Source organism: Gossypium hirsutum, chromosome D11 (genome assembly GCF_007990345.1).
Source record: "Gossypium hirsutum isolate 1008001.06 chromosome D11, Gossypium_hirsutum_v2.1, whole genome shotgun sequence".
Lineage (NCBI taxonomy): Eukaryota > Viridiplantae > Streptophyta > Magnoliopsida > Malvales > Malvaceae > Gossypium > Gossypium hirsutum.
Window position 1 is genome coordinate 22,239,299 of NC_053447.1, and position 10,629 is coordinate 22,249,927.

General features: G+C 34.6%; 1 protein-coding gene and 1 long non-coding RNA gene across 2 annotated transcripts; both read right to left on the minus strand.

Annotated features, from left to right (window-relative positions):
• Positions 1 to 3,970: 3,970 nt before the first annotated feature.
• Positions 3,971 to 5,550, minus strand: LOC121223823 (uncharacterized). Its single transcript, XR_005921256.1, has 3 exons — positions 5,455 to 5,550; positions 4,898 to 4,982; positions 3,971 to 4,210 (listed from the first exon to the last, which is right to left on the minus strand). It is a non-coding gene; the product is annotated as an uncharacterized lncRNA (long non-coding RNA).
• A 2,516-nt stretch (positions 5,551 to 8,066) lies between these two features.
• LOC107913074 (epoxide hydrolase 4) lies at positions 8,067 to 10,309 on the minus strand. The gene is made up of 4 exons (XM_016841518.2): positions 9,233 to 10,309; positions 8,621 to 8,710; positions 8,457 to 8,524; positions 8,067 to 8,342 (listed from the first exon to the last, which is right to left on the minus strand). Exons 1-4 carry the CDS (start codon positions 9,884 to 9,886, stop codon positions 8,207 to 8,209), a joined length of 948 nt encoding a protein of 315 aa, XP_016697007.1. The 5' UTR covers positions 9,887 to 10,309; the 3' UTR covers positions 8,067 to 8,206.
• Positions 10,310 to 10,629: the final 320 nt, after the last annotated feature.

A 10,629-nucleotide genomic window follows, 5' to 3' on the forward strand; every position in this document is an offset into this window, starting at 1 on the left:
CTGTCATGATTCCTGAGTGGAAATGGGAGCATGTCACTATAGATTTTGTATCTAGATTACCTATGACTTCGAGAAAGAAAGATTCGATCTAGGTGATTGTTGATAGATTGACTAAGTCGACACATTTTATCCCGGTCAGAACAGACTTTTCACTTGAGAAGTTAGCAGAATTATATATGTCTGAGATTGTAATACTACACGGGGTCTGACATCTATTATTTTGGATCGAGATTCGAGGTTTACATCGAGATTTTAGAGTAAACTGCAAGAAGCTCTGGGTACTAAGCTAAGTTTTAGTATAGCAATTCATCCTGAGACTGACGGGCAATCAGAACGAGTGATTCAAATTCTAGAAGACATGTTGAGATGTTGTATACTCGAGTTTGGAGATAGCTGGAAAAGGTATTTACCCTTAGCTGAATTTGTCTATAACAATAATTATCAGTCTAGTATAAAAATGACACTATTTAAAGCTCTTTATGGAAGGAAATGTAAGACTCCATTGTATTGGTCTGAACTAAGTGAATCCAAGTTAGTGGGAGTCGACTTGATCCAAGAAACTGAAGAAAAAGTTTGGATTATCCGGGACAGTTTGAAGGTTGCGTTTGATCGTCAGAAATCATATGAAGATTTGAAAAGAAAATATATAGAATTTGTGGTTGGTGATCGAGTGTTTTTAAAAGTCTCTCTTTGGAAGAAAGTACTACGATTCGGTAGGAAAGGAAAACTGAGCCCAAGATTTATTTAACCATATGAAATTGTTGAAAGAATTGGCTCTGTGGCTTATAGATTAGCTCTACCTACGGAACTTGAGAAAATGCATAATGTGTTTCATATATCAATGTTGAGACGGTACAGATCTGATCCTTCATACGTGATTCCTCATAGTGAAATTGAGCTACAACCAGATATGGCGTACTCGGAAGAACCGATGAAGATTTTGGTGCAAGAGGTTAAAGAATTACGGAATAAACGAGTACCGTTAGTTAAAGTGTTGTGGCATCGTCATGGTTCGAAGGAGGTAACCTGGGAAACAGAAGAATTGATGAGATTACAGTATCCAAGCTTAATCTCAGGTAACAAATTTTGAGGACGAAATTTCCTAAAGGAGGGAGAGTTGTAACAGCCTAGTTTTCAGTGATGTCAGAAACAGTGGTTCCAGACCACCAAATCTGACAAGTGAGTTCCAAAATTTCATTGTTTAGTGTTTATGAGCAATTTATGAATTTAGGAAGGCTTATGAATGAGTGATTTGTGCTTAAGAAATATTTATTAAATTAACTGATTTTGAAATCGAGGAATCGAGACCTCAATTTTATAAATTGAGCCGTAAATATTTTTATAAATATTTACAGAGTTTCATTAAGTTAATATTAAAGACTCGTCAGAAAATTTTAACGTTTTGATAGTTAATTTAGTAAAAATGACTAAATTGAAAAAGGTGCAAAACTAGCTAATTAAGAGAAATAGGGATTAAATAGCTTAAGTGGTAAATAAGGGAGGACCAAAAACACAATTATGCATTTATTAGAAGGCTGAAACGGTAGGTGAATAGAAAATTCTTGAAATGTGATGACTTAGGGGCAAAATGGTCATTTGGGAATTAAAATAAAGATAAAACAAGTGGCTAAATTGAATTCTAGACATTTATTTTTCTAATTTTTAGTCCAAAAACGCCATTGAAGGTCCTCTAAGCTGGTTTTGCATATTTTTCCACCATGTGAGTTCAATTCTTTCTCCTTTCTTGAATTTTTTGTGTTTTTAAGACTTTTACAATTAGGTCCAACTATCTAATTCATTAGTTTTTGATTCTATGGGTAATTTTGAAAGTTACCATTGATAATTTTTGGATTTTTATGATGAACTAACATGTATTTGAAGCTTGAATTTTGTTATATGATGATTTTATCAAGTAATTTCAATAGAAATTGATTTTATGACCTAATTGTGAAAAAGATTAAATCCTAGGGTTTGGCATTAAATTATATTTTTCAAAGGCTGTGAAATAGCATAGAATATTTGGATAAATCATCAATTGATAAAAATTAGGTCATTTGATAGGCTAATTGGTGAAGGACTAAATTGTAAAAATTGTAAAAATTAGGGTAATTGTGTAATTTAAAAAATTGAAGGGTATAAATTCTAAAGTGGACTGAAATTGAAAAATATGCTAATGAATGAAAAATTTTACATTTTAGATCAAGAGCCCGTAGACTAATGAGAAAAAAGGAAATTAGCCGAATAGTCCCCGAACTACTACAAACTTTACAATTTAATTCAGGTAAGTTCATATGGTTAAAATTTCATGATTATTTGTTAATTTAGGAATGATATAATGTATTTATTCGTATTTTGTTGTTGAAATTAAGATTATTGTAAAAGTATGAAAATTGAATTGAACGTTTAAAATGAGTAGAAAGTGGGATTGAGTACGATCGTTTCGTGGCAAATGATAAATTGATAGATAAAACCATAGTTGGACCATGTCCGTGTTTAAATGTAAGACCATAGCTGGGCTATGGCATTTTAATGAAAAGACCATAACTGGGTTATGAGACCTTGAATGTAAGACCATGGTTGGATCATGGCAGTATATATATGTGTAAGACCATAACTAGGCTTTGGCATTCTGATGATAAGACCATAACTGGGTTATGGCACTACGGATGTAAGACCATGGCAGGGCCATAACAATGCATGTGTAAGACCATAGTTGGACTATGGCACAAAGAAAAACGATGTACTCATATTCGCAAGTCGTTCTTCGATTTAGTAAGAAATAGTAAAAGACTTATGTGATTGAATTGAAAGATCTATTGATTATTATTGATATTGGTCTGAAGGAAGTGTGTTTATTGATTTATATTGTATTTATTATATTAAGTTCTGTAAGATCAATGTTTAATCTATTGAACTTACTAAGCTTCAATAAGCTTACTTGTGTGTTTAATGTTCTTGTAGACTAACGTGTGGTCGGGAGATCGGATCAACACATCAAGTCTAACTATCCAGTTTAATCCAGTAGTTTTTGCAATGTAAATGTTTGTATGTATGTATTTAGTAACAGAATTTGATAAATCTATGAAATGAGTTAAATAGGTAAGTAAAAGTAATTGAAATATTAGTGATGTTATGTCATGTTGAGAACATGTTTTAGCTTGTATTAATTGCTTGGTTGGGATATATTGGTGTATGTGAATGTTGTATGCAGGTTGATGTCAAAATAGGTGAGTAAAGTGGCCTTAAAATAGCCTATTTTTGTCTATACGGGCAGAGTCACGAGCGTGTGTCTCAACCGTGTGTGACACACGGCCATGGTCACAGGCGTGTGGTTTGGTCGTGTGTCCCCTGCACCTAATTTTTGAAAAATAAATTGTCCACATGGCCTAGCACACGGGCATGTGGTTGGCCGTGTGACCCAAGCCAAAAAGTTACACAAGTAAGGACACGGGTTAGGAGATGGTCGTGTGTTTCACATCGAATGCCCACACGGTCTGGGACACGAGCGTGTCATTTGGCTGTGTGAACCACACGGCCTTGCCAGACGGGCGTGTGTCCCCTGCATCTAGGAGAAATTTTGAAATTTCACGAAAAATTTTCTGAGTTCCCAGTTTAATCTCGATTTGTTTCTAATGTCTATTTTGGACCTCGAGGGCATATTTAAAGGGACTATATGATAGAATATGTTTGATTTCGGTTATAAAATGGTAAATGACATTAATTAATTGAAATTATTCTGTAAACTCTGGTAATACTCCGTAACTCTGTTCCGGCGACGGATATGGGTTAGGGGTGTTACAATGATACTCTTAGGTACCTCAAAAGACCATTTATAACATGCCAAAATATGCTTCCAAAATATACCTAAATGGTCAACACATATATGAGACATTGTGCCTAAATTCAACATGCATATCACATATCAATTTCAACCATTTGGTACCCAAAATACTAAATCACAAACAAGACATTCACATAGCCACTATATACCACATACCATAAGGTCATTTATACATATTTACATAACCAAACATATACCATTTTCAAGCCAAATTAAATGGCCAAAACACAACAAGAAATATAGGCGACATTAGCCAAAACACCTTTACATGCCATTTACCTAAAATATAAAGTTCAAAGTACCAAAATGAGTATTTGATAGTGTGACGCGATATCCGATAACTTCCAAACCGAGTGAGCTTCTGAATCACTATAAAACACAGAAATTAAAACGGAGTAAGCAATTAAGCTTAGTAAGTTCGTATGACTAATAAATACAACTTACCAAATCATCCACAATTTAGGTAAACAAAAATAAAAGTATAGATGCGACTTAGTTTGGCCCAAAGCCTATCACACAATCACAACATGTTAGCAATGTATTTATATATCAAATATAAACCACTTCGCGTATTTCACATAAATACCTGTACTAGTTCGCATTGAACTCATGTAATCTCAAATCATCACTGTGCCCGTTGAACCATTTGGAATACTATCGGATACTCGGGTATCTCACACACTAAGTGTCAATACGTGGTCGAAACCACATCTATCTCATATCTCATATAAATACTCACTTTCGAGCCATCACTAGGTCTGCTCATACAAGCTGTCAGTCAAGACGTAGCTACATGGTGCTGCTCACACAAGCTATAAAGTAACCGCAACACATGTCGAAAACTCAGCCACCGGTAGGACGTACAGGACCAGCACCCAAAACACGGTAACCCCTAATGACATGTCATTTGTATACTATCTATTCCTAAGGTTCAATTGGGATTCATTTGTTGCCGATACCTTGTCGAGAATTTCCGTGGAGTCATATCATCACAATTATTTTAATTAAGCATTTAAAACACATATAATTTATTGCTTATTAAACATACAAACTTACCTCGAATTAGTACGGAGACAATTGATCGATTAATCCACTACTTTGTCTTTTCCTTGATTTAATTCTGAGTGTTTCTTTTCTTGATCTATATATAGCAAATTTAACTAATTTAATTCACATTCAACTCAAGTCAATCCAAAATTCATGTTATGGCAAAATTATCATTTTGCCCCTATACTTTTGACTTCTTTACAATTTAGTCCCTAGGCTCGTAAAATGAAATTCATGCAATTTCATCAACATCTAAGCCTAGCTGAATTTACTATATACTTATAGCAGCCCACACACTCCACAAATTGACATATTTAACACAATTTTCACATTTCATAATTTAACCCCTAATTGGTAATTTCATTAAAATTCCTTTAACAAAAGTTGTTTATTTAACAACAAAGTTTCATTTTCTTCCATTAAACTTCAAAATCCTAGCATTTTCATCAATGGAAAATCTCAAACTATTCAATAGTTTTGCAAATTAGTCCCCTAGTTAGCTAGGTTAAGCTACAACGATCCCGAAAACATAAAAATCGTAAAAAACGGGCTTAAAAATCACTTACATGTAAGGGTTTAAGTTGCTGAAATTTTGAGCTCTCCAATGGCTATTTTCTTGGTGAAAAAGCAGTGGAAGATGAAGAAAGAATGAAGCATTTTTCTTTTGTTTTATTTAATTTACTATTAATTACCTAATTACCATTTTTCCCTTACCTAACTTCAAAAACTACTCAATTACCAAGCCATGCACATCCACTAACTCATTTAATGGTCTAGTTACCATTTAAGGACCTCCATTTTAAAGTTCTATAGCTATTTAACACATTTAGCTAATAGAACACAACTTTCACACTTTAGGCGATTTAGTCCATTTTTGCAAATCGAGCATACCAACGATAAAATTTCTTAACAAAATTTTTATACAATAATACTATCATGCTTTAGACCACAAAATAATATTAAAATAAATTTTACGACCTCATATTTGTGGTCCCAAAATCACTGTTCCGATTTCACTGAAAACGGCCCGTTACATGTTAAATTCTTATGCATGCCCTTTTGAAAGTAAATAGTATTGGTTGTTTTGACATGTTTTAGGCTTTTTTAAATGTGTTTTTAAAGTATGGATATGGTTAGTTTTGATTGGGCTTGGAACCTGGGGGTTAGATGAAAGTTTGCCTTGTTTTAATTTTTGGGTGCAGGATTTTTCACACGGTCACAGTTAGTTACACAGTCTGGCCACACAGGCATGTGGGGAGGCCATGCAGCCTAGGCTATACCACACAGCCTGGCCACACGACCGGGGTTGACAACACATCTCAAACAATCATCAGGGGTACAAGCCATTTCATCGAAAACTCTCTATGTGTTCTCCAGCCAATATTCAGCCCTGACCGGATCATCTTCCGCTTTTCCTCGGAACTCTTTAGCCCCACATTTTCTGATCTTATCTATCGGAGGTTGTCGTACGCTTTTCGTATTACGAGAATGAAGCAGTATTAGATGAGGCACAATAGGGGCGGAGGTTGCAGCGTCATAGGATTAGTTCTCATAAATTCAGGTAACCACCAATTCATCATCCCAAAGAAGACATTTCTCGCCTCATTTTCGGGTATTTGCGAAACGGGGATACTGTGATTTGCTTCCTGATCGGAAGCCGGAACATTACTATCTACTTTATCAAAGACGGTATGGTTTGATTGGCCGACATCTTTTATATCTATAAAAAAAATAGTCAGATCGGATCAAAAGACATCACATTATCATAAATTATCGTGGCATGTGTTTTCTAGACTCGATCACACTATCATAGTATGTGTCATAAGTGATTATACATGAACTTGTTTGACCTTGGGTGATATAACCAACTGAGACCAATGAGAAAAAGGAAGAAATCCTTCTAAAGGAACCCCCTTATTATCATATTTAGTTGGAGGCATACATCTTCCCAACAAAACTAAATCTAACTGTTTTTGTGAGCATTATGGCTTTGTCAAGAGATAAAGCCGTGTGATGGTTAAGGTAATGACATATCTAGTGGTGGATATTAAATCTGGTGTGATTATATTACATGTTTATCTGGTATTGCTGTTGAACGAGGTGTATGTACTTTATACCATCATGTACTCTTATCATTTGTAGCATGCCTGTATGCATTTAAGTAGTTTGTTACTATTTGTAGAGCGATTATAGTGTTTGTGAACATAAAATAAGTTGCTCACAGTGTTGGTGTCGTCCGGATGAGTTGCTTATTTTTCTAACTTGCATCATTTCAAATACTTCCGGTAAATATTAAGGGCCTAGCTGGGAGTGTAGCGACATTAGCAAATTGGCTGACATCGTAGGTGATTACTATGATGGCAAACTTCTGAACTAGAGTGGTGGAGGTCTTTGCCTCTCCCAATATGTGTGTTTAGTTGCAATGTACAAGTTAAGAAGAATCTATATAAACAAACATGCTTGCATCTTATGAGCAGGAACATTCACTATTTACGCGGTTGTGGCGGCATTCACGGTTGTGTATGTGGCACTTTGGGGCCCTGAAACCAAAGGGAGTTCAATCTTCCTTAGATAAAAACGTTCGTCAGTGTAATGCATTTACCGATTTGATTTTCAAAATTGTTAAGAGTACATATGCGCAGTTCATGTCCAGCAAACCTGTACCATGTATTGTTTCCTTGTTGTTTGATAACATGTTTGCACTACCCTTTTAAAAGGAAAAAAGAAAAAGAAAAAGGAATTTGTTCTTAATTATACAATCAACTCTGTTTATATATAGATTTTTTTGTAGACTCATTTGAATCCCAAAATTTAGATGTTATAAAGTGGTGATTACAATATGTCTATAATTGTATTCAAGATACATTTATATCAGCATATAAAATTTAGATCATGTTTAAATTTTTAAAATTTAAATTAAAATAATATTATGTCAAAAGATTTTTTTTATTTAATAAAATGTTATTAATATAACTTTAAACATTAATTGAAATATTATAATTAATTTTTTTATATTTCATTTAAGAATAAAATTAATTTTATTTTATAATAAAAATTGTTATAAAAAAATTATTTAGTAAATGGTGTGTTTTATATTTTATTGATGGTATAGATGAAAAAAGTTGTTATAGATGATGAAAATACAAAAAAAAAAAATCACAATAATTGCACTGTATAATTATTTCTTTGCTAGAAAACTGAAAGGTTTTGTAATAAAATAATAATCCAGTACAACAAAAGTCCCTTAGCACACACACCCCAGTTCCTCTTCTGTATTTATGAGAGCAAAGTTTGGCATGGGATTGAAAAACCATAAACTCATTTGTTAACTTGTTCAGCATACAGTGAAGCCAGGAAATGCTTAAGGCAGCTATTGTAAACACAAGGTCGCTCCAGATGAACCAAGTGACCTGCCTTTTGTATGCCTTTGAATGTTGTATTCTCTCCTAGTTGTCTGCATCATCAATAGAAAATTTTATATATATATATCCAATTATCCAAAAAAAAAAAAAAGAACCCTCAAATCTCAACTTGTTTTCTATCTAGTTTTTGAGATCATAAAACATACTCTTTCATGTTGTAAGCAAGCTCCTGCTTGAAGATCTGATCTTCTTCACCCCACAGCAGATGTATTCTCTGCAAAATCATAATATAACAAAACTGGAGTAAGCAATTTCTTTTCTAAAAATCTACCATTAAAAAAACAAAACAATAAAGGCAAATGCAGATAACCTGTGGAAAAGATGGTATGGTGGCATCCTTATTACTAATGACCAAACCCTCCAGTAGTTCAGCTCTCTCTTTCCTGTTGGTAAACATCACCTGTAATTCCATCCAGGGTCATTCATGATCTCAGTTTCAGAAAGTTTCCTAATATAGTAGTAGAATATTTTTACCCTGTATTTTCTCTCTTTTTTCTTTTCCTGTGAAACTTTATTTTCTAATTCAATGATCCATTAATTTTTGCTAGGACCACCTGTAGCTATAACTAAAGGGAAAGGCAGACCTCTCGGTTAACCAATTCACTTGGTGTAATAAAGTAGGCACAGTCAGTTGAGCTAATTATAAACCTTGTACTTCCAAACATGTTTCTCATTCTTGTTTTGTTCCTTTGTGTCGAAAGTTTACCTAATTCATTTGCTTTTATATAATTATACTATATGTTTAAAAGATAATAAGCCAACATACTTAACACTAGAATCCTAATACGTGCCTCATACAGGGACATTAATCCAAACCCCATGAAAATCATGTGAATCACCAGCCAGCCATGCATGCAAAATGTTCATTATGATAGAATAAACATTGTTGATGATGATAAAGAGTAATAAAATGTAAAGGAACCTCAAGATAGTCTTTGTGGAGGCGATCAGGGAACCAAAGCTTCTTGTAAGCAGCAACGGAGAGAAGAGCTTTAAGACCCTTAACAGAATTAGGCAACAACAGTTCTGCAGAAGACGAGAACCCTAGCCTGTTTAATGTTTCCACGCTTATGGAATCAGTCATGGCCAGGATCGAGCCAGACACCACCATGGCTTCCACCATGTGAGGGTACATCTGCGCCATCTTGAATGCCACCATCCCACCATAGCTGAACCCCACAACCACACACTTCTCGACACCAAGTTTCCTTAAACCCTGAACCAAGTACTCGGCTTGGAAAGTCGGTGACCGGTCTGGTTTGTCAGTAATGGAGCCACCGAAGAAGAGAAGATCGGGTACATAAACCGAGTACTTCTTCGTCAAAGCACCCACTTGGAATTGCCATGTGACAATGCCTTCTGCTGCAAAGCCATGCACTAAGACCACCACTGGTTTTGTTGGTTTCTCCAAATGGGTGACCTTTTTTTCACCCTTCCCGGGTTTCTTGACTGTTTCACAAGGAACCCAAAAGTTCATCACCGTGCCTGGCTCGATCTCCACCGAGTAAGGCTGAACCCCCGCCATCTTCATTAACCCATTCATCAGTGGCTTTTGTGCTGCTACAAGATTCACCATTTTTTTTCTCTCTTGTTTTCTTTATCTTCGCCTACCTTTTCCCCTTGATTTAAAGCAGTGATGTATAGAACGTAAGCTAATCCAAGGTATTTAAAATTCCGAGGAAAGCCAGGTTTGGTTATAGGTTGTTATCAGAAACATTAAAAAGGTCAGAAATTTCAACGCACTTCATTGCCATTGTGGGCTTGGTAACCAGCTCGATTGGTCTTTGAATTGTTAAAAGCCAAAACCAATAACGATGACCAAAGGTAGCACATTCGAAAACCTAATCAACGTAACGAATCCAAATCATAGATTCTACAGTTTCTTACACGAAATCCCTATTACTCAAATGGGTACACGTTCTTTTAAAAAAAAAGTAATTTAATTTACAAGGTTGTTTGATTTTTGATCACCTACACTACCTACTCACATCAGCATGATTTCCAGGACCCATTGAAATCTTTCCTTAAATTTATAGGCATTTTAGGTAAGTGGACTGTCCCCGTATTGACGTTTGCATGTTTTATCCAAACATTTTCCTTGTATTTTTGTTTTCAAGTTTAACCAAATCCTGCATATAATTTATTGGAAAGATAGGTAAACTTGAATCCTGATCAATTAATTAATTGAATCAAATGTTTGAATGTAAATTTGATGATATTAAAAAAACCTATTCTTTTATCTTTTAAATGGTGAAAAAATTGAAATTAAATTATATATATAGCTTTGTATTTCATATAAATCATATCCATATAAATCGT

Coding starts and splice junctions, on each gene's coding strand:
- LOC107913074 (XM_016841518.2), bottom strand. CDS start 9,886: ATGGTGAATCTTGTAGCAGCACAAAAGCCACTGATGAATGGGTTAATG. Junction 8,711..9,232: donor TCCACAAAGACTATCTTGAG/GTTCCTTTACAT, acceptor ATGGAATTACAG/GTGATGTTTACCAACAGGAA. Junction 8,525..8,620: donor CCATACCATCTTTTCCACAG/GTTATCTGCATT, acceptor ATGATTTTGCAG/AGAATACATCTGCTGTGGGG.